Below are 24,299 nucleotides of genomic sequence, written 5' to 3'. Positions count from 1 at the left end.
CAATACGCCAAGACTTTAGAATGTCATCTTGAAAACCTTTTTCTGAAACATAAACAGGAAAATCTACGACAGACTACGGTATATGAATTTTTGAAGCCTAAAATATAAATATGTGCAATCAAATATGTATATTCATTGTTCCCAATATAAAAATGTACATACATAATGGACTATCAATAAGTTCGTGCGGTTTTACAACAGATGGCGTAACTTGATTATTATTCCATCGATCCACATTTCCAAACATTCATTGGAGAGCTACTGTCGTAAGGCACAAACGTCAGTATAAGTTTTTTATTTGAAGCGTAAACAACAATATTTTTACCACACTTGAAAATGTCGAATTTCGTGCCAAATAATGTGTTTTTGCGGGGAATTCTTCTTCATTATTTTAATATGAAGAAAAAAGCAGCCGAAAGTCATCGTATCTTGGTGGAAGTTTATGGTGAGCATGCTCTATCTGAGCGAACGTGCCAGAAGTGGTTTGCACGCTTTAAAAGTGGTGATTTTGGCTTGGAAGACGAAGAACGCGAGGGTGCGCCGCCAAAGTTCATGGATACCGAATTGGAGGAATTGCTCGATCAAGATCCGGCTCAAACGCAAGAAGAGGTTGCAAAAACTTTGGGAGTTGATCAATCAACCATTTCCAAACGTTTAAAAGCCATGGGAATGATCCGAAAGGTAGGCCATTGGGTGCCGTATGAATTGAAGCCAAGAGACGTTGAACGCCGTTTTATGGCATGCGAACAACTGCTTCAACGGCACAAAAGAAAGGGTTTTTTGCATCGAATTGTGACTGGCGATGAAAAGTGGGTCCATTACGACAATCCAAAACGTCGGGCAACGTATGGATACCCTGGCCATGCTTCAACATCGACGTCGGCGCAGAATATTCATGGCCTGAAGGTTATGCTGTGTATCTGGTGGGACCAGCTGGGTGTTGTGTATTATGAGCTACTGAAACCGAATGAAACGATTACGGGGGATGTCTACCGACGACAATTGATGCGTTTGAGCCGAGCACTGCGAGAAAAACGGCCGCAATACGCCGATAGACACGACAAAGTTATTTTGCAACATGACAATGCTCGGCCACATGTTGCACAAGTGGTCAAAACATACTTAGAAACGCTCAAATGGGATGTCCTACCCCACCCGCCGTATAGTCCAGACCTTGCGCCATCCGATTACTATCTCTTCCGATCGATGCAACATGGCCTGGCTGACCAGCACTTCCGTAATTACGATGAAGTCAAAAAATGGATCGATTCGTGGATTGCGGCAAAACCGACCGAATTTTTCACAAAGGGAATCCGTGAATTGCCAGAAAGATGGGAAAAAGTAGTAGTAAGCGATGGACAATATTTTGAATATTAAATTTGTAACCATTTTACGTCAATAAAGTTTCAAATTTCGAAAAAAAACCGCACGAACTTATTGATAGTCCTATTACATATGTATATATTTTTCAATAAATATGAAAAAACTGAACGTACCATAAAAAAACATAAAAAAAATTGTTTAAAGAGGTGGGATAGTAATTTTAACTTAGAGTTTTTTTTCAACCCCCATAAGCGGACACTCCCCATAAGCGGACGAAAATTGTGGAACCGTGAGTGTCCGCTTGTGGGAGGTTTCACTGTATATATATGTTTGTTTTGTAATTGTTAGGCTTACACGCTGGTACGAATTGAGTTTTGAAGGGGTGAAGTCTAAGATCCTTCCTCATTATATCATACATGTTTTTTGGAGGTCCTAGTGCAACAGTTCTCTCGCGCATGGACTGAAGTGGATTATCATGCAAACTTATAGCGACGAGCTCAATATTTTCATTTGCTGTCGATGTCCGGCTAGTGAGCTGTTTGCACCGAATTTCTTGGAACCTTCCCACCCATGAACGAATCAAACCCTTACTTGGGGTACCATGTTTGAAATATTGAGGAAGTATCTTAGACTTCACGCCTTCAAAATTCAATTCGTGCCATCGCGTAAGCCTAACAATTACAAAACAAACATTTCTGCGAGACAATGTTGGAGAGATTTCGCAAGGTAAACACTATTTTTTGGTTTGATGAACCCCATTTCCATTTAAATGGAAGCGTAAATAAGAAAAATGGCCGTTATTAAAAACCCATTACCAAAATATCAACAGCCACTTCAAAGACCCAAAGTGACGGTTTCGTGTATTGCCAAGCAGTGGAATAATTAGACCTTTTTTTTTTTAAATCATCGAGGCAATTTCTGTGAACGGTGTCTTTTATCAGCGCATGCTAAACGATTAGTCCTGTGAATAATGAGAGAACATCCTTCCCTCAGTACACACACAAGGTTTCAGCAAGACGGCCATAACAATACTGCGTGATTTCTTCCCTTTTTCTGTGGTGATACCTCAAAAGTTAAGTCTATGATACAAACCGAGCGATCAACTCAGCACTAAAAGAAAATATCGTTCGCGAGGTTAATGGCATCCCGACATCACTTCTCCAGCGATTGGTATGGCGTACGGAGGCCAGATTCCAATAGTGTACCTGATGTAATGGTCAACATTTAAAGGAAATAATTTAAAAAAATCCGCACTTCTCTTTCTAACAATTATTGAAATAAATTTTTATCATTAGAGATTATTTTTTAATTTAACTTCTAATTCTTAATTCAACCACCGGGCACTCTGTATGTACGTCCATGCACATTATTATATATAATTATTATATTTCATTTGTGACTTTATAAATTAAAACAAATATCGATAGTACTTTTTTATTTTTAGAGTTACATACATACATGCATACGTACATATATGGATTTTACATGGCTTGGAAAGATTCACCTCAGACTGCCTGTCTTCGGTCTGATTAAAAAAGAGTACAAAATATAAATGTGTGAATAAAGTGTGAAAAGTTCGTTTAACATTCAAATAAATATCAAAGGAACTTAAATTAATGCACACACTAATCAATTTCTTTTTACTAATTGATGAAAAACGAAAAAGCAAACGTGTTAATAAATAAAAAATGTTTAAAGCAATATTAATTTGATGGAGCAGATCAGGATGGATGATATTAATTTTACTTGAGCCCTATTTCAGTTTTTGATGACTTTAATTTGGATCGGCAATTCTTTGTTCATTTTGCGTGTGCTTGTATTTATAAGTACAAATATTATGAATTTGTTATAAAAAAACGCACAGATCACAACAAACCAATTAAATTAACATTGAAATTTATGAGCATGAAATTGGTCGGCGCTGTTCTTGTAAATATGTATGTATGTATACTTACATATACGTATAAATTATGTACTGCGCCATTCGCATTCGAATAAATAATTCCAAAAAAAAGGAAATTTTCTTATTTACAGTTATTTCACATGTACAACAATTTAGCCATTTCATTTTCAACGTTCATACATATCAATAAATTACGTAATGCCTATTTAATAGAATTTCACGTGCTTTATCAAGTAATTTCAACTTTTAAAAACTTAAAAATATTAAATATTCTTATTTTCGGGTTTAAAATTAAATTAATGCTCTTTTTTGATTTTTTTTTTAACTTTTATTAAACGGTGGTATGAAAAAATCCACAAAACGCCAAGGTATTCCACCGCCTGTGCGATCACTGGTGTGTAAGGCAATGCTAAAATTCAGTGTTAGCTTCTTTAATAAATGAAACAAATTTACTATAAACTTTTCATTTGCATGTAATAACACTGATTTAATAAAATAACTTAAAGGCCTTTTCTTTTCGCCAAGCGTTTGCAAGTGGCGAATAGGTGAAGCAACTGGTATAAATGAAGATATATTGGCAACGCGGAAATAGAGCTGCCTTAAATTTCATGTGTTTGTACGACAGCAGCTACAGCAAAAAAAGCTATAATAACTTTGTTGTTGCTTTCGCATGCAAATTTTTCGTTCAGTTAATCGAGCAGGGAGATTGCGAGCGGGGAAATGGCGAATAGAAGGGGCCTATTATCTCCTTATTGGATTAAGTCCGACACAATGAAAAACTCGGTGCATTTAAGAGTTTACCTCTTTGCACTCACATAGCTCTCAATCGATGGCACGAATCATGTGTAAGTAACTGCCAACCAATATTCTGTTGATAGGTTTAATATCTTTAACATCGAAATTACAATTTTTGAACCAAGCCTTTGCTAGTAACTTTGTGAAAATTTGTGCAAAAAGTTCGGTTGATTACTTGCAGATGACAGAAATCGATCGTACCGTTTAGAGAAAATGTTAATGCGAATCATTCTCAAAGCTTCTTCGACATTCAAATTCGATGACAGTGCCATTTTCTGCGGCTTCTTTTGCAATTTGATCTGCCTTTTTATTAATAAATTAAACTCTTGTGGCAGTTTAAAGTTTACTTACAAGTTTGTGGTACGCTGAAGAATGAAATTCGAAAACTATTGCTTTGCAAACTTCTGAACTGTAAACAATTATTTACTAATACTCTTATATAAATAAAGAATAATTTGTGATATAGTAGAGTCAATTACAGTTGCGTGGCTATACTCAGTCTTAACTTATGAGGCTACGTTCGTGCACTCTGGGCAACGTAGGTAGTCCATGAGCAAGATGCGCTAACCAATCCGTATGAAGCCATAGCTCACGACAGAAAGAGAGCAAGCTTTAGTGGCGTCACTCCGGTGTATTCGGAGCATTGTTACAGAAAAGATACGCATACGCCTCTCTGTTCATGCGGAAGTTTGATACCGTAAAACGAGAGGCCGAAATACGTTAGTGTGTAGAGCTTGAGATGCTGGCCGAATTCTATCAGAAAATTTAAAGGCTTACAGAAAGTTTCGAGTCGGTGGTGATTTACTGTAAGAACAAAAACAACGATCTGATAATTGATATGCTTAAGTTATGGAGGGAACTCTGGTCCCACCTACTGAATAGGGATAGCATTGAATGTTACATAGAAAGTGATGACCACGATTTCCGAGTCGTTGAAGATGGGACTATCGTTTCATTATCCGACCATCATGAAGCGTGACTAGCAATTTAGCCAGTTGAGCTATTCAAATATGGCAACGAGGAGCGGTCAATTGGAATTAAAGTGTGCTCTTCCCAATCTATGAGAACTGGGATTCTGTAATGTGCGCAATTCTTTTGAACATTACATACAAGGTCCTATTGAGCGTAAATAGCCGCTCGGTTGGCTAGGTTAGGTCGTCCGAACCAAGAATCTGATGATACCAGGTGTTGGCTGAACCGGCCGAAGGTTGGATTATCTTAAAATACGGTGGCTCGAATACAGTGCGTATCAGAATTGAGCTGGAAAGGAGACCCTTCTAATATCATCACTATTTTGATCCACTGATTTCAACTTCCACCATTCACTACGAGACTCTAGAAACAACAACACTCGAGGTGCGTCACTTCTTGATTTTATATTAACGTATAATCCAGCTATAAACAATCGTGGGAATAAGCTCGCACTTGTCAAATCTGGCATGGCAGAAATCCTGGATATCACGCTGGTTTCGAATGCACTGAATCGAGAAGAACTGCCTGGACAAAATACCATGCATCACTGTCAGTCTCATTCCACTAACACGATTTTCATGTTAAGCTCAACCTACCCGTAAGAATGGATGAGGCGAATCTTGTTAGGAAAAAGTCTGCTTCTCTTGGTGAGCTTGATTCGCCGTCTAAAATGGATGAAACGGTAAACTTCATTACCAAAATATGAAACTTAGTGTCCAAAAGCCCGTCGAAAAGGCAAAAAGGGACTATCCTGGTAGAATCCGAAGATCTGTGCTTTTAGGATGGACACTAAAGAACAAGATCGGTGAAGCCTATATGGATGCCCTTAAAATCTTAGAAAACCCCACCAGAAGAACCTAGGGAGAATCTTGAAAAAACTTCTGCCGAAGCATTGAAGGAAGCTCTGCAGGTAGTCGATTACGAAAAATACACGTTAATTAAATGCATATATATTTTATTTAATTTAACATGTTTAAATTTCAACTACTTATTTCATTCAAAATTTGCACGTGAAATTCAATGCAATACCAAAGTAACAATCCATTTTTTTTTTTTTGTATTAGGGAAGCAAATAAATAAATGGAAGAGTAAAATAAATATTAATATTTTATCTCCCTCACCAACAACAAGCACTATACATCTCACCGGCCACTCAATTTGAATGGAAAATTTTTTAATCATTCTAATTAAGGGGTTACATGGGTTTCGTTGGTTCAAAAAATCGATTTTTTTTCTTATTAATTTCTACAACTTCTCAGGAAAATTATTCTAAATTTTCAAGTCGATCCGAATAATAAATTTGGAGATACAGCCTTTGGAATGTGTGCGCTCCAAGCCACTTTTATTGTTGCTCAAAACTTTAAACGCGTTTTTCTCGGAACCGTGTTTTCAAAGTCGGTTGTCAAATGTTCTCGAAAACTACTCAATTCGAAAGACAATTTACTCGTGCTTGAACGAAGGATTTTGTTTTTTTTTCAATTACAACTATTTAAAAAAAAACAAAATGTCAAGCAAATTTGACCGAAATTTTAATTTTTTTCAAAAATGTCTGCCAAAATTCCAATTTTTACTTTTTTTCTTTCCTTCGTTCAAGCACGAGTTTATGGTCTTAACTAAATCACTTATTTTTGTTTTTTCCTTTTTGATGACTCTGTCAGGAGTTATGCTGACGCCCCTTTTTTGGGGGGGGGGGGGTCACCGGAAATGACGTCACAATAGAGGAGTTAAATTTTTTTTTTTGAAAATTTCAGAAATTATTCCTTAAATATGTATCTATAAGACAGAAAAAAGTTTGAATTAAATAATATAGTTAAATAGTTTTTTTCATAGAAAAAAAAATATTGAAAATAGGCCTTTTTTTACCCGACGAAACCCATGTAACCCCTTAAGAAAACCCCACAAAAGAAAATACCGTGCAGAAAGTTTTTTTTTTATTTTATTACATCAAAAGTGTAGTGTGCTTTAAGGGATAGGAACGAGATAGATATGCAAATACACTTTTTTTGTAAAAGTAATTCAGGTTTCTGGCTGCTATACAACATGATCATCATTATTTTTAGCTCAACAACCCGGTTTGAGTCTTAGCTTCCTGTAATATTTGTCTCCAGTTCGATTTATCTCTCGCTTGAGTGCTCCAACAACGTATACCAAATAGGTCCGCGTCTCGATCTAAAAGTATACCGTCCAATCTGCGCTACACAACAACCACTAATAAATAAAACGATCAAAATATACATTAGACCAATGCAGTTGATTAAAATACTTGTTTTTAGTTAGAAAAAATGATCATGAACTAATAACGATGACAGCAACACGCAATCACTTACTTTATGCACCTGTAATATCGCTGAGCATTTCCTCTCTTGCGCCATGAGTCTGAAAACAGTTTTGCCAAGTCAATTGTCTTATAAAAATGTAATACAGAAGTCACAAGCCATAAACAAAACCATACAAAATGTTACTGAAATAATGCGCATGGTTTTCTTTTAGAATTAAACCGTAAAAATAGAAATAAGTTATCGTTGTGAAATTTTGGGCCACCTTAACCAGCTCTCATTCGTCCGTGTCGAAGAATCCGTGTAAGACCTTAGAGAAGTTACAGAATTTTAAACCAAATAGAAAAAAATGATTAAAAGATTAAAATTTCATCTTAGAAAAAAGTGTGGAAACTTTCATCCATAACAGAATAAAATAGTCAATTTGGACCGTGGCTTCCAGGTTCATTAGAGCAAAGAGTGAATAATTCTATTAAGATCGGAATAAAATGTTTACTTTAGGTTCAGCAAACCTGTTAATATTAACAATAAGTAATTAGTGTTGGGGGTTGGAATTAAAATATCCCTTCCCTTTCATAGAGAACATTATTGTCTTCGGTGGTATTTAGTTATAATTTTTCTAGCACAACATAGTTTTCTATAATTTTATTTACATTACGAGCAAGATCTGTGGGAGATTTGCGTTTTAGTCTTCTTGGTTGAAATTCCATTTCCATTCCATCAGTCTCATTTCATAGTTTTTGTGCTCTAATAGTCGCAAGATACGCTTACAGCTGCTTCTTTTTACTGTTTCAGTGACAGTGTCTTTGCCGAGGTCGCGGTGAATATCGTCATTTCTTATGTACCAATTTGTGATTGTGCTTAGCATCTTAGATTGTCTTCTCTGTATAATTTATAGGTTTGATTTACTGGCAGTCTTCCAAATTTCTAGTCCGTAGGTCCATGTCGGTCTAATTATTGATTTATATATCATTTGTTATTAAATAAGCTTAGGGACTATAAAGTCCTTTAAAAAATTAAATTGGGGACAAAATGGAAGCTGAATATGCGGCATTACTATATAAATATAAAATCTATAGTTTCACGTACATATGCAATTTTTCGTGTATAACTTTTACTGTCGAACGGTGTAATGGTGACATACAAATTACCATATGAACTTAATTAAAATAAATCGTTTACTTCAAAATCGTAAAAACACATTTCAATTTTATTTATGTATATGTATCCGTGAATATACATATGTCCATATGGTACAGGCACGTGAACATTGAATACACATGCATACATGTATATCGCACGTTTGTTGTAACAGCATAAAGGAAGAGTTGTCGTGGTTTTTTTCGGACGACAGTCGGTTCTACGTTCCCGGTACGTATCAGATTTATATCCGGCCAAGGACTATCACTACAGCACATGCATGGGAAATGTTTACGCTGCTACAACAACAACAGCTTTGGGTCATTTCAGTACACTTATTTAAAAAAAAATTGCGGAGTATAGTACGCTTCGAGCTTAGTTTTGTAATACAACTATTAATAATTACATTTCATATAAATAAATAAATAAAATTACTAGATTAAATAGAGTCTTTAACTGAAAATGATTCACAATCTAAGCGGTGTCATTTTGCATGGACTAATTTAATATAAAAACAATTAAAAGAAAATAGTTATAATAAATTGAACGAGTCTAGGCAATTCTAAAAGTAGGAATACTTTGCTAAATTATTAAATTAATGCATTTGTAAAAAAAAAAACAAGGGTCTTAACTTGTACCGCTTCTGTGGGTGTTATAAATACATAACCGCAATGTGAATAAAGTAACAGCTACTCAAGTGCACTAAAGTGTGTTGGGTAGAAAAATTTATAACAAATGCATTGCGGGTGTTAGCATAGTCGCATAAACACATAGATGTGGTGAGCGATTTTACTCACTAAAGACAGTGATCCGTGGCTCCAGTATTTGCTGAATGGCGAGAACAACTTTTGGAGACACCAGCTTGTACCACCGCATAACGCATTCAGCTCAGTACGGTTATTCCGATTGTTACCATAGCTTGTGTTATATTTTTGCGCTTTCTTAACTTCTTGCAAAGCCAGCTACCGCAAGAAATTTCCGAAAGCTGTTTATAAAGTATATTTAAACAATTTTATTCTTTGCTTCTTAAAATAACGTGTATTTCAACGCCTAGTAGGAACATCCGAAATTTGATAACAGACTCTTCTGTAATATTTATTACTTAGAATTGCGTTAAGTTTTCCATTAAGTGTTGAAAAATTCTAAAGAAAAAAAATGGACGTTTATAGATGTTTTATACGAACAAACATATTTGCAACAATTGCAATGATATACGTATGTTAAACACCATACATGTATGTATGTACACATACATACACATACATACATATGTGTTATTAATTTATGAGCATTGTGATGTTGTTGTGTAAGTGAGTAAACTTTATAGGAATCAACTCTGAATTGTCGGTTGTAGGTGCTTTTATACTTATATGAACATATGTACATACATACATATGTATGTAAGTGAACGCGTTTGTGAGTTGGCGATCAATATCAACGACAATAACCACAATAATATTTGCAGTAATAAAACAACTACAATACAGCAATTGCTTAATGAACAGTGTCGGCTTTTTATATTCTAAACTGACTATTCAGCGAATCAAAGCCAATTGTGGAGGTCATCACATATGTAGATACATACATACATATGTAGTACATATCTTTTCACGCCCCCCGCTCAACGATTAAAAACGTGTAATCATCGTCCCACTCACAAGGAAAGATTCGTTAGTCGCTATTAATTTATGTGGCTTAATGAAAATAGGAATTGTAAAAACGTTTCAAATAAGCGCGAGAAAGGCAAAATTAAAAGTGCAGAGAGCTTATATAGTACAGAGAGCATGCATACATATGTATATGTAGATAGTTTAGCATACGATCGAGCTAGAGTGAACATTCTCAAGTGCAAATAGATGTGTGGATTGTGACAATACTCATATGTATGTATATACATAACATATCAACATGGCAATTGATGAACTGCTAGCTAACCAACTGTCGCTTGTATAACGTTTCATCTACATGTGAGAAAACAAATGAAATGTATATTAACATACATATATACAGACATTTGCATATACATGCATACATTTTAAGTCTTTATATACATACTCATTTATACTCATACTCTTTGTGTACTACGTATGTTCGTATCCCACACACATGCAAATACGAGTAAGCACCAACACGTAGAGCTGACCGACCCGCAAACAAAAGTTACTTAAGCTCACGATTCCTATTCTCTTGCAGTGTTTTCACTTACTCAGTCGGTAATTTCCACAGACTCCTAAGTTCACATATACATTTGTATGTATGTAATGCATAAAAATGTGAAAATTACAAAGATAAGTATCTGAATATAAAAGTAACTACATTCCGTTACTACCCGACCTCTTGCTCCCACATTAAATTCTCGCTCTATGTACAATACAGTACTGACACACATGTATGTATGTATGGATGTATGTTTGCGTATACACATCTCTCCGTCACTGACAACATCAGTAACCATCGAGAGCAAATACAACGTCAAACAAGCTATATCGACAAAATTTACATATACATATTCATACATACATATGTACCTCTATGTACGTGTACCCACGGGTAACGATGAAGTAAGCTCTTTAGGTCGCAGTCTTCAGTAGTTTTCGTTTTCGTTCTCGTTTTCATTTATTTTGTACTTGTAGTGAGTAACGAGCGAGCACCACTAGTTGATCTATCGGAGTCCGTATTTGAATCGCAGCTAAAGTTGGATCCGTAAAAGGAGACACACAAGGCCAGAGTCAGCACTATCGTTGTACCGATAGATCGGATACGGGATCTACAGTTTCCCAAAAGCGAGAAAGCTTCTTCATATTCATTTTTGTTTTGAACTCGTGTACGAACGACGCGTGCTAGCGGTGGTGGTTGGATTCAGCCAATTGTTCTACTAAAATGCTGGCCTTATTTCGCTGTGCGAAGCATTGCTTCGTTGTATTAAAATTGCTCCTTTAACGTGTCCAAATCGTGCTCGGTCGCGTTTCCGTCAATCTTAATTGCTTACAAAAAAGTTATATAAAAACAAACAAAAAAAAAAAAACACGAAGTTATCTGAAAACCCCATTCGTAAGCAGTAAACTTGCCTAAACAGATTTTTGTGCGCGACTTTTTTTAATTTTTTTTTGTGTGACACTTCTACAAGCATAAACTTATGTTCATGCAGAAGATATTTGTTTAATTAACACTCATTCTATCGAATTGATGGTACTTTTTTCCTTTCAGGCGTGAATTAGAGGATATTATTACACTGATAGTGAACACACACAATCAGATCAACAAGTGCTTTATACTAGCCCATCTGATCAAAACTTTGTCAAATAATGAACGATTGTAAAACTGTATATTCACTCACATAAATAATAGTTTGAGAAACTAACTAATTCGCCATTAAAATCACGCTCTTACTAACTGGCCGAGCTCACAACGAGAACGTCAACACATCAACACATCAGCAAATCAACAACAAAAGCATACAGAAGTGAACTTTATCAAATTAACAAATACAGAGTTGAATGAAAAATACAAAGCTAAAAAGTTAAACACACACGAGCAGTGCAAAGATTACACTTCATTCGTGACGTTGTATAGGAATACACCAATGTGACCAGCGACTATGTGTACTGTGTCGAATTATTAACAAAGCCAAAAACTCAAGTCAGAAAGTTATCGAGTGTTGCGCGAGTCGGGAATACAAGTATTTTCCACACCACAATTCGGAAGTTTGTGTCTTATTTCGCAAAGGTTCACACCATTCATTTGGCATTTATTCAGCATCAAAGATATTTGTAAAAATAAATTTGATTTAAAGTTCTGCGTGAGAAAAGGTCGTTAAATTGAAAAACTAAATAAAATACATACATACATCCATATATAAAAAATTAAATAATCAGTGTATATTTGGCAGTACAACGAGCGAAATCAGTTAATGCGCCATGATGTTTTCAAGTATTTGACTAGGGGCAAATAGCGATAAGCGCAACAACAAAGTCAATCTGAAGCAGAAGTATCGTCTGATTTCCCTGTTAAATTATTGCGAGCGCCTACGGCAACAACAACACTGCAAACAATAACACTTGAAAATAGACAAGTTGACGTTGTTTCTGAATTCTGAATTTGTGAAAATAAACTTTGCGTTTCAATAAATGGAGAAGTCTAATCACAAAGAACTCCGATTCCATTCCAATGAGCACCAAGTGAGTTGCATGTATCTGATAAACAAAATGCTGCTAAAAATCGAAAACACCCTACTTCGAAGCCATCGACAACGCGAGACCACTGGAATAAAGGAGCTGTACAATTCCTTTTTCGTATTATTTTAAACATCTGAGTCGCAAAAACTTTAAACTGTTTCAGCAAAACAGCATCAAAGTAAAATAGAAATATTAGCCAACATAGCAAGTTTGTTACTAGTTTGTGTTACAAAGTTATATGCATATAATAGATGTTAAAAAAATAAAAAAGTAAAAAATATATATAGAAGTAAGAATGCAAGATTAAATTTGGTTGTTAGTAAAAAAGGAGTAGTTTCTCTGAAAGTGAACAAATAAATGTTGCAAAGTTATTGCACCTCAATTTGCCATATCAAAGCAAAACTAAAAAGCCATAAATATTTTAAAATATGTATAAAGTAGAAAATTTCAAAACAATTACTATTTTGAGTCTGTAAGCAGTTGGGAGGTTCAAGAGTAAGGCTTCCCAGCTGTGTCTAAATATTTAAAATTCTTATCGCGTCGGAAAGAAATAACAACTACGTGTCTAAGTGGAAACATCTTTTTCTCCGGGACAATATTATACATTTCGTCAGTCGGACTCGATCGGCGCGTTTAAATTGAACGTTTTTTTTTACGAGTGTGTGTGCGTGTGTTGATATCCTTGGGATACCGATATTACCGAATGGCGCTATCGCTGCTATCGCAACATCAACAGCAGCCAAATTATTTCGATTTGCAAACACTATTTGACCCATATCCATTACAACAACAACACCCACAATACGCACATAGCTATCAGCAACCCCAACAATTGCAACTGCATCAAGAATCACAGGAGCATCAACAACAGCACATCCATCATCAACAGCAGCAGCAACAGCAGCAGCAGCAGCAACAAGAACAACAACAACATTTAACGGCGCTCAAAAACATCAGTATCAACGCCTCAACGTCGAAAATCAATCCGACATCGGGAACAATTAATTTTTGTCCGGATCAAATGGAATACACCGCCAGCAATCTTCATCAGAATCATAATCATTATCAGCAACAGCAAAATAACAATAGTAACGACAACAATAACAACAGCAGTACTATTAGTAGCAATAACAAGAAAAGTAGCAGCATTCCGCATAATAATAACAACAGTCAGGTAAGTGTCGGAAAGTTTCTCATACAGCAGATAACAACACAAAAATTAACAGTGGAAAAATATGTTAGGCATTGTTTGTATATACACATACACATACATATACATATGTACTAACTAGAAGTTATCGCATCTCCGCCCGCTGAATTTTTTGATAGACAAATGCAATACATTTTTTGTTAGGCTAAAAATGCCTTATCTCTCTAAGAAACATGAATTTCATCCTTACTTGGTATTCTCTTAGTTGGTATTCTCTCAAGGCGAATCCATACAAGGTGCCTTCGGTATAGCAGCTGACTTGAATTTTTTTTCTTTGATTTGGTGGTTTGAATGTCAAAGAGCACTGCTTCTTTGGTTTTGTCTTGTTTGTTTGTTTACATTCTTATTGAAATTTTGACCAAGTTGACAAACAAGCTTTAATGATTAAAGCATATAAATAAATCAATTCTTACCACACATTTAACTTTTTTATGCGACAGCCAAATGAGACACCAAATGATAGAAAAAGTTGTTTCGCCCTTCGGCAGTGACTTCTGCCATGAAAAAGCCCCCGTAAAGAATCATCTGCTCTTCGGAGGCGGCATAAAATTGTAGGCCCCTCCATTTGTGGAACAAATGGGTGAGAAGGTATCGCATCTCTTATTTAACCGATCCAGGATGTATCCTTAACACATCCTTTCTTAAATAAAATCGATCCCTTAATAAGATTTCTGTAAATATTTCGGACGCAAAGCCAGTCATGCGGCTGAAATATTTTGTCTTACGTAATCAACCGATTCGGACTACCAATACGTTTTTAGGATCGACCTCGGGGCTACAAATAAGAGAGCTGCGAGATACATACCAGGAAGATTAGGTTAAGTATATCCGGGTGATCTGAATAAATCTCGTATATACCTCATAAGGGGCCGTAATGTCACCAGTGTTGCCGAATACATGTTTTGGCGAGTTTTAATAAACAGTTTAAACTTTTGTCAGCAATATCCTTTAGAGGGGAAAAGTATACCGATCCGAGGCAGTTGTAACGAGTTCCGGTAACAGCAGTGGCAGTGGCAAATGAGGTCTTCTAAGGTACCCTTTCGCCTTCTTCGCGTAAGTTATACGCGTCGTTCTAGACCCATCCCATTTTAGCTGCGCGATGTGGATGCAGTACTCCAATTAATATTTTACATTCCTTCCTGGGAAGTGCAAGTTCGTAGCATTTTTTGGCAATCCTTCCTCGTCGAGTTCAAAATTGAGAGTGAGGAATATATGTTGGCCGTACTCATCCTAGGCAAGCAAGTGCCTGGGTGAAGAACGAACTGTGGGCAGACGGTAGTCTTCTCCTTTCGTCATTTTGGATTCATCTGTAAAGAAATTGTAAGCGTAGTAATCGGTAGATATCAGAAAACAATCAGGAAATTTTCCCAGATATGAGAAGGTGGGTGAGAGTAACACCACTACATCCCCCGGATCAATTTCCAATTAATTACTGACTAGTTAGTTTAAGTGGTGACTCATCCAGAATCCAACTAGCGCTTCTGCACCATTTTATTTCCACATCCTCGGTAACTTGTTTAACGGTTATTTACAATCTGTCCGGTTCAGGAACTTTATTAGGTTGCGAACATCTAAGCCAGACAGTTGTTCGAGACTTTCGAACAGCGGTTTGCCCATCCTTCCATTCAGGGGCAGGGCATTCACACAGGAAATTACTGACTAAGTTATTCACCATTTTTTCATGGACGCGTGTTATCCCACATCCTTATGTAAGCATGTGTACTCCCACGCCTAGGCTACCCGCTTTGATGTACCCGCCATGACAATTTGACATTGTTGAGTTGTATGTGTTACAGTTACTATATTAAAATTTCCAAAATTCTTCTTTCTCAGCCCGGTAAGAAATTTTAAGCGGTTGATAATTAACTAAGTTAAAGGGTTATAAGTACGCGAAGGTGGGAAAATTTGGTTTTTCAAACATAAGTCAAGATGTTTGGAAAATTTATTGTAACAATTCTTGCTTTAATCGACAAGGCTTACCCCTAAAATTACATGACCCTCCCGACCTAAATATCTTTCAAGGTGTTCCCATTTCATTTGGTTTCGTAGCACCATGTGATTTAGTTATGGATGTTTTATCGGGATAGATTTTTGACTTGACTTATTACCAAAGAAAATAAACCAACAGAGTTACTCAGGACTGAATTGCACCAAGCGACAAACTTATCTTTCTTTTTTATAAAGAATTCGAACGATTTTTAAATGTAGTTGACCTATTTTTTATAATTTAATCTATTGTTAATATTTTAGAGAACAACAACACGAGAACTCCAATTTCTGGCCCAGTGGAGTCTTGCTTTGCTGGCTTTCCCTTACATTAAATAGTTAGATAGTTTTAATCGCTGACAAATGAATTGTGCCGTCCACTCTTTATATGTTAAAACTAAATTCCCGACCATCCGCCTGGTGTTATAAGCTATAATACAACTCTCATTCGTTATTAGTTTGTTTGAATCCAAAAATTATCAACCAGCCCAAATAAAATTTTATTAAAATATGCGGGGGTATAAAGTTCGGTCTAGAACGAATTTCGAACTTCCTTACTTGTTGTCATTTATTTTCTAATAAGCTATGTATTCTTGTATGTTCCTCATTTATATGGTATGTATAAATAAATAAGATATAAAATTAAGTGAATGCACAATCCTCGGACCGCAGTTGGAGAGGGCGCTTAGATCCTTTGTTGGGTGTTTGGCTGAGCTTCTCCTCCGTCTTGATGTTCTTCCACAAATGGAGGGACCTACAGTTTTATGCCGCCTCCGAACAGTAGATGATTTATGAGGAACTTTTTCATGATAGGACTTCATTCTAATGTTAGCCATTGTTGGCCTAGTGGCGACCGCTATCAAATAAAACCTTTCTGTCATCTTGGTGTTTCGTGCATATAGGCGGCTTAGAACACGGACACTACCGAGTGGTATTCCTGCCAAACTTTTATATATCTTCTTTTTGAATGGCGCGATAACTGCCTAAGCGATTTTGGCCAAGTTTAACAAAGCGCGCCTAAAGTTTCTTTCTCGTACTGACCGGCGCCAGTAAGACTTTTTGAAGATTGGAGCCAAGTTCTTCTCAAGTTTCCAACACAAGGGAGGCCTTCCTCTTCCTCTGCTACCACCAACTGGTACCGCATCGCATACTTTCAAAGTTGGATCGTTTATATCCATTCGGACGACATGACCCAGCCAACGTAGCCGCTGAATCTTTATTCGCTGCGCTATGTCTATATCGTCGTAAAGCTCATATAACTCATCGTTCCATCGCCTGCGATATTCGACGCTGCCAAAGTGCAAAGGTCCAAAAATCTTGGGCAGAATCTTTCTCTCAAACACTCCAAGCATCGCTTCATCGGATGTTGTCATCGCCCACGCTTCTGCACCGTACGTTTGGACGGGCATGATGAGAGCCTTGTAGAGTGTTAGTTTTGTTCGTCGAGTGAGCACTTTAGTACTCAGTTGCCTACTTAGTCCAAAGTAGCACCTGTTGGATTTCCAGGCAGACATTGTTATCGGAGTTAATGCTGCTGCTAAACGAAGTCTCTTACAACCTTGAAATTATAACTGAACGGTGACGTGAGTGCCGACACGCGAGTGCGCCGAATGTTTGTTTGATGACAGGAGGTACTTCGTTTTGTCCTCGTTCACCACCAGACCCATTCGCTTTGTTTCTTTATAAAAAATTGTGCCTGAGCGATTAAGTTCTGCGGCTCGTACGATGCTCTCCAACATCAGGTTAAAGAAGTCACACGACAGCGAGTCACCCTGTCTGAAACCTCGTTTGGTATCAAACGGCTCGGAGAGGTCCTTCCCAATTCTGACGGCGCTGCTGGTGTTGAGCAACGTCATCTTACATAGCCGTATTAGTTTTGCGGGGATACCAAATTCAGACATCGCGGCATACAAGTAACTCCTTTCCGTACTGTCGAATGCAGCTTTGAAGTCGACGAAAAGAAGGTGTGTGTCGATTCTACTTTCATGGGTCTTTTCCAAGATTTGGCGCATTGTGAAAATCTGGCCTATTGTACATTTTTCAAGTCCAAAGCCACACTGATAAGGTCCAATCAGTTGGTGGCGGTGGGCTTCAGCCTTTCACACAATACGCTCGCTAGAACCTTACAGGCGATATTTAGAAGATTAATTCCGCGGTAATTGATGCAGATTGCAGGATCACTCTTCTTATGGACTGGGCAGAGCACACTTAAATTCCAATCGGCAGACATGCTTTCTTCCGACCATATTTTGCATAGAAGCTGATGCATGCACCTTACCAGCTCCTCGCCGCCATATTTGAAGCCTTTCAGCCTTTTATAAAATATATACCAATTAATATATTCCCTTCTCCGTTCGGCCGAGGCATTTGCTCATTTTAATTTCCGAGAAAGTGTAAAGTGGAACAATGGCAAATTTATAACTAAAAATTCATAGAAGGATGCTCACAGTTTCAAAGCAACACGCAATGTACGATTCTCAGCGCCTTTTACTAAATGATAAAAAGCAGGGCAATGGGATGTCGGTCAGGCTAACACTGGCGTTAGGGAAGACTACATCCCTTGGTTGCTATTCAAATTTTTTTAATATAAAAGGGAACGCTCTCTTTCAAAACAGGTTGCCAGAGCCAGAGTAAGAGTCAAAGCCAAGATTCCAAGCAATTGCGTAGTGAGAGTGATCCATAGCTAAACCAAAAGCTGTAGATACCTCAGAGATAGGAATCCGCATATCTTAATTTTGCTTTCTATTCAGCTTCTACCCGAGAGCGATGCCTATCTTGCGGTGATATAGTCTATACTTATGTAGGTCTTTGGTTTTCTCTGGTCGTGGGGATATGTACTATGTTAGGAATATTTATTTATTTATTTTTGCATTTCCATATAAAGACTTTCAAAACAAAAAATTTACACATTCTAGCGGAAAAAGAGCTGTGGTGCGTTGTTTCCATTTCTGTTAGAAGGACAAACTTAAAATGTAAAAAGCAATTTGGAGTTATTCAAATACAAAATGTGATTATAGTTTTTACTATTACATAAATAACATAAAACACAAAAAAATGTGTTCATTAATATTTTACTTGTCTAAAGTGATTTGAATTCTTCAAACAAGCATAAAATACCAATGGTATATGGAAGACCCATACAATTACTCGTAGGTACCCAAGGACCTTACTACTTTTCAAAGGCAAAATATTATTCAACCAGAACCACGTGCACACATACATATGAACAGAGGCATTAAGTTTATAAAAACATAAATACCCAATGCATATGCGAAAAAGGATCATGAATTGTATGAAAAATAGGGATATTAATAAAATAATCCGCAGGTACATTGCATTTGCGATGACTAAGTTTTTGAAATTAATAAGACGCAAATTTTTAATTGCCACAAGAAAAATTAATAAGTTTCAATTTAGCCCGCTCATCATTCCTCTGACGAATGGATATACTTGTATGTAAGGGGTTTTTTTCGCTTGAGTACATCCATTTCTAACATTTGCAATACTTTACTTAATTCGAGCAATTGTACAAAAAGAATGTGAAAATTTTTAATTGCCTACAACTTATTACTCTATTAATGAAAAAATATGACGACCACGTACAGTCTGTCTAATGGAAACGTGGCCGGCTAAATTCAAACTTAGAGTTCTGTTATAAAAAAAAGAAAGGCCAGATAATGCTTGGAGAAGGTCGATGTTGCGCAAGTTAGCAGAGGCCGACATGACATGGGACTGTGCAAAAGCAACAGCCCAGAACCATGTACGATGGAAGAAAGTATGCTACCGAGCGCAGTAAACAAGAAAATAAAAAAAATTAAAATTAAAAAATTAAATGCTTTAAATAGATTTAACCTTTTCGCAATACGCGTTGTGCAAGTTGTTAGTTTTGGGAAAAATTTCGAATTCGTAAGTTGTTTTTACAAAATGAGTTTTGCATATGAAAACGATTTGAAGCAGTGTTCCTATGTAAAACCCTCAAGGTCCAAAAAATGACACGTTGGTTGGTTGGTTAGAGTGGTGATTCAGCCAGAATCCAACTAGCGCTTCCGCACCATTTTGTTGCCACATCCTCGTTACCAAATTGTTTAACAGTTATTTGCAGCAGGACTATATCCAGTCTGTGCGGTTTAGGAACCTTATTAGGTTGTTGACGTCTAAGCCCGACAGTTGCTCGAGACTCTCGAACAGCGGTTTGCCCAGGGTTAACATTCTGTCCCTCCATAGGGCAGGGCATTCACAGAGGAAATGGAAGATTGTTTCTGTTTTCTCCGGTTGTTTACAACTGTGACAGTATGTGTTGTGAGGGATGCCCATTTTGGCGGCTTGTTCTCCGATAGGCCAGAAGCCAGTTATGACTGCCGTAAGTCTACAGGTGTCCCGTCGTTTCATGTTTATTAATGTCGACGATTGCTTGAGGTTGTAGGTGGGCCATGACGTTCTGCTGATTTTGCATTTCGTCTGGTCTCTCCATCTACAATCTGCAATTCGAAGGTATTTTAGGGAAATTGCGTTCTTGACCGCACCTAGTGGAGTGAATACTGGTACTGCAAGAGCGCTATTCATGGCAGATCCCCCTCTTGCCAGTTCATCAGCTTTTTCGTTACCTTCAATGTTCCGGTGTCCCGGGACCCAAATTAAGTTTACTCTATGGTTTTCACTCAAGTTGGTGAGGCTATTCCTACTTTGCTCCACCACTTTAGAGGTTGTTATAGTCGCGTCCAGCGCCTGGATTGCGGCTTGGCTATCCGAAAGAATAGCGATATTGCCCTTAAAAGAGAAATCTGCGATTAGTAACCTACAGGCTTCCCCAATTGCTAGTACTTCCGCTTGGAAGACGCTGCTGGTATTGGGGAGGCGCACAGATTTTCCAATTCCAAGTCTATGAGAATATATACCAGCTCCAACACCACAATCCATTTTACTGTCATCTGTATAGACTGTGGTATCGAAGTTGTTTAGAGAAAATCCCTTATTCCATTCTTTTTTAGATGGAAAGAGTGTGGCAAAATTCCTATTGAACGTTACCATCGGGACGATGTAGTCAGTCCTCACAGAGGTTAACTGAGTTTGTCGCGATAATAGACTAGCGTGACCATAAGTTTTTCCTTTCCAGCGACCCGCTTCATTTAACCTAAATGCACTCATGGTTGCCGTCTTCTTTATATGTAGGTCTATTGGAATAACGTGTGTCAGTGCATTGAGAGCCTCTCTAGGACATGATCTGATTGCACCGACCGTTATTGCACAGGCTGATCTTTGTATTCTGCCGAGTAATTTAGTATTGTACTCTCTCCCTAGAGCTTTCCACCAAACTACCGAACCATACGATAAAATGGGTCGTATAACCGCCTTATACAGCCATAATGTATGCTTAGGTTGAAGACCTCATCTTCTTCCAAGCATACGCTTACAGGCATATAAAGCAATTTTTGCTTTCCTTACCCGTTCTTCGACGTTTAACTTCCAGCTAAGTTTGGAGTCCAAAATTACCCCTAAGTACTTTGCGCTGGTTGATAAAGACAGAGTTTGTCCGTTGATATTTGGTAGGGTAAAAGTTGGTACCTTATATCTGGTGGTAAAAAGCATAAGTTCTGTTTTACGCGGGTTTAAACTTAGCCCACATCCTGTGGCCCAAGAGTTAAGCTCGCCTAACGCCCTTCGGATGATCCCACTGATCGTATTTGGACACAGTCCTGACACCATTAACACCACATCATCAGCGTACGCCACCACTTTTACCCCACCTCCGTCAAGTTTTATTAAGATTTTGCTAATCACACATAGCCAAAGAAGTGGAGATAATACTCCCCCTTGTGGAGTGCCCCCGTGGACCTTCTTGGTTATGTTAATATTACCCATATTAGCTTTGATGATCCTGGTTTCTAGCATGGAGATGATCCAGTTACTGATGCAACTGTCCACCTCCAGGTCTATCAACGCCCGTTGGATGGCATCTGTGCTAACATTGTTAAAGGCGCCTTCGATATCCAAGAATGCCGCCATGGTATAATGTTTGCTCTCTAGAGAGCCCTCTATTGTTCCGATTACCTCGTGAAGCGCTGTCTCCGTAGATTTGCCTTTAAGGTATGCGTGTTGTGCAGTTGATATACCCGAGCTCTCCAAAGAGCTTCTGAGGTGCGTATCCAAAAGTCTTTCAAAAGTTTTTAACAGGAAAAACGAAAGACTGATTGGCCTGAAGTCCTTCGCTGATTCATGTCCTCTTCTACCAACTTTTGGTATGAAGACGACCTTGACTAGTTTCCAGCTATCTGGAATATGGCCTAAGTTTAAACACGCTTGACACGTAGATATGCAGAAAATATTTAAAGAAGTCGACTAAGACTAGAAGGCTAAGTGGGTGCAATGGTATACCAAAGATAAATACGTTGATGACTTCCCCGGACGAGACGCAAAAATAAAACCTCTCCAAAGCAAGATCAGAAGGTCATTGATTTGTTTGCGACAAAGCCGAACTTATCGGTGCGTGAAGTTGAAGCAGTTTTAAGAAAAAGTGGTGTTAATGCATCCAAATACACGAGTCGAGGACGTTTACACGCAGAAGAACTCAAATTTCGGAGCAGATTGAAAAAACCGCTGTTCTTATTTTCGCACATTGAAAAAAAACTTGCATGGACACTGCAAATTCAGAAGGGAATTAAGCAAACGGTCCTGGTGTACTGCTGAGAATCGACAACTTCAACGATCTGTTGAGTATCCAGTTAAAGTTCATATGGTTGTTGTTGTAACATCATAAACATTTCCCATACATATGCGGGATATGCTGCTGAAGCGACTGTCATGGCCGGATATAAATACGGGTCGTTCCGATTACGTAGAATAAGGTTCATGTTTGAGGCTGTTCCACCGAAAAAGGATTTGGCCATTTAATTGTGTTCACCGCCAATTGGAACGTAGTTTTGATGAATAAAATCTGCCAAAAAGCATTATTACCGTCAGAAACGAAGATGTTTGGAAGTCTAGTTTACCTTGGATTTTATAAGAAGGTAACGATCGTAAGTATCGTAGCCGAAGGTGTGCCAAATGGGATTGAAATGTTGGATTGTGGACGGTCAACTGTTATCAGGGGGAAATTCGGCTAATTTGGAGCAGAACACACAACTTGCGCAGAAATTAACACAAATTATGACCCGAAGATGTGAAACCATTAGAGCTAATGGTAGTAACAGTCAGACCTTTTCCAATAAATTATATTTACAATTGAACTTGCAAACTTACGCTTCCTTAAATTATATTTTAATATCGATATACAAAACTATCATGATGAAAAAGTCCTTAGAAAATAATGTTATAATGAAATTAAAAAAGGAACACCTTTGGGCAGACATATGGATGCGGGTAGGGCTACTAACTTATACATTTTGAATAAAGTGTAGGTCTAATCAAATATACATATGGCGATGAGCAGGGAAAGGAGTGAGAAAGGCTCCATCCACACTCAACTTCTATATGCAACGGTTGGTGCCACCTTAAGATCTGTTCAGGTCTTGAGACACATAGGGAGGGCGCCACACAGTTTATGGCCGCATGTTGCTCTCGCTATCATACGTCCTCAGCTTCCACGGTTTCTACATTCCGCAACACATGGGTGCCTCACCTAAGCACCCCAGTCGGAAAGTCTTCGGTACCCCGGAGCTCATCAAAACAGCATAACTCTCCTGAAGCCTTCTGATGCTCCCACTATAACATTTTCACAGTGAATCATGTATGCTTCCTTTCGAGCAGCAAGCAGTTACTGCTGATGGCTGCGCCACCCCCTAAATATGTCAGGAGGCATCTCCATCACTGTGTTGACGAAATCCAGAAAAGCACAGGACAACTAAGCAATTAACAACAATCGCCGAGAGTCCATTACCACCTTTATAAACTCTTGCACTCCGAATGTCGTTATCAGAGTAAAACCACGACCCACTGCAGACCAATAGCTTCAGCTGAAACAACAGAAATTTAGTATTAATATATAAAAAGCGGACGGGGGTTTTTGTTCGATCTCAATAATATTATTTACATATATATTTATGTTGGATCGAAATGAGGTGGATATCAATATGTGTGCCACGTTAGGCGAGTTCTACCTAAAAATGGATGTGACATTGTCAAGTTTTAAATATAAAATAAAAATATTTCGGGCCGTTTCACAGGCTCAAACCTCCGTGTATGAAACACCTCCAAGTGTATTTCTACCATGATAGAGTTGGATAAAGAGTAATATGAGTACCGTGTTTCAGTGAATCACACTGATGTTTGCTCGAGTTGTCGTGCGCACGAACGGATGGACGGCCGGGAAAACTTGCCTAAATCGACTTCTCTCATCGTTTTGAGCCTTTGGTATATCGTCCCCTTAGTATTAAAATAGCCTATACATTTTTTGATGTTTTGAGAAAATGAATTTCAAACTTTTTGTCGAAAGTAGTTCTCACTCAAATCTCGTTGTGTCTGTAAATATTTATTATTTTTTGACTGACGTTTTGACCCACTTTGTGGAACTAGAATTTGACAAA

General features: G+C 37.7%; 2 protein-coding genes and 1 long non-coding RNA gene across 8 annotated transcripts in view; 2 read left to right on the top strand and 1 right to left on the bottom strand.

Annotated features, from left to right (window-relative positions):
• Positions 1–6,911: 6,911 nt before the first annotated feature.
• LOC128868465 (uncharacterized) lies at positions 6,912–11,855 on the bottom strand. The gene is made up of 3 exons (XR_008455122.1): positions 11,747–11,855; positions 7,321–7,369; positions 6,912–7,201 (listed from the first exon to the last, which is right to left on the bottom strand). It is a non-coding gene; the product is annotated as an uncharacterized LOC128868465 (long non-coding RNA).
• LOC128868463 (uncharacterized) lies at positions 9,308–12,726 on the top strand. 6 transcript variants are annotated; one of them, XM_054110570.1, is made up of 2 exons: positions 9,308–9,405; positions 11,617–12,726. In XM_054110570.1, exon 2 carries the CDS (start codon positions 12,537–12,539, stop codon positions 12,711–12,713), a length of 177 nt encoding a protein of 58 aa, XP_053966545.1. In that variant the 5' UTR covers positions 9,308–9,405; positions 11,617–12,536; the 3' UTR covers positions 12,714–12,726. The 6 variants fall into 6 exon arrangements, with proteins under 6 accessions (XP_053966545.1, XP_053966546.1, XP_053966549.1 ...); XM_054110571.1 differs by lacking the exon at positions 9,308–9,405 and adding an exon at positions 9,436–9,497; XM_054110574.1 differs by lacking the exon at positions 9,308–9,405 and adding an exon at positions 9,531–9,624.
• Positions 12,727–13,283: 557 nt separating this feature from the next.
• LOC128868462 (upstream-binding protein 1) overlaps positions 13,284–24,299 on the top strand; it is a 57,573-nt gene continuing 46,557 nt past the window's right edge. The window contains exon 1 of the mRNA XM_054110567.1: positions 13,284–13,758. Within this exon, the coding sequence (XP_053966542.1) occupies positions 13,288–13,758 (471 nt within the window). The 5' untranslated portion in view covers positions 13,284–13,287. The remainder of the gene's footprint in view (positions 13,759–24,299) is intronic.

This window comes from Anastrepha ludens, chromosome 6 (genome assembly GCF_028408465.1).
Source record: "Anastrepha ludens isolate Willacy chromosome 6, idAnaLude1.1, whole genome shotgun sequence".
Classification (NCBI taxonomy): Eukaryota; Metazoa; Arthropoda; class Insecta; order Diptera; family Tephritidae; genus Anastrepha; species Anastrepha ludens.
Note: the sequence above shows the minus strand (reverse complement) of the source record. Positions and strands in the feature narration are given on the sequence as shown.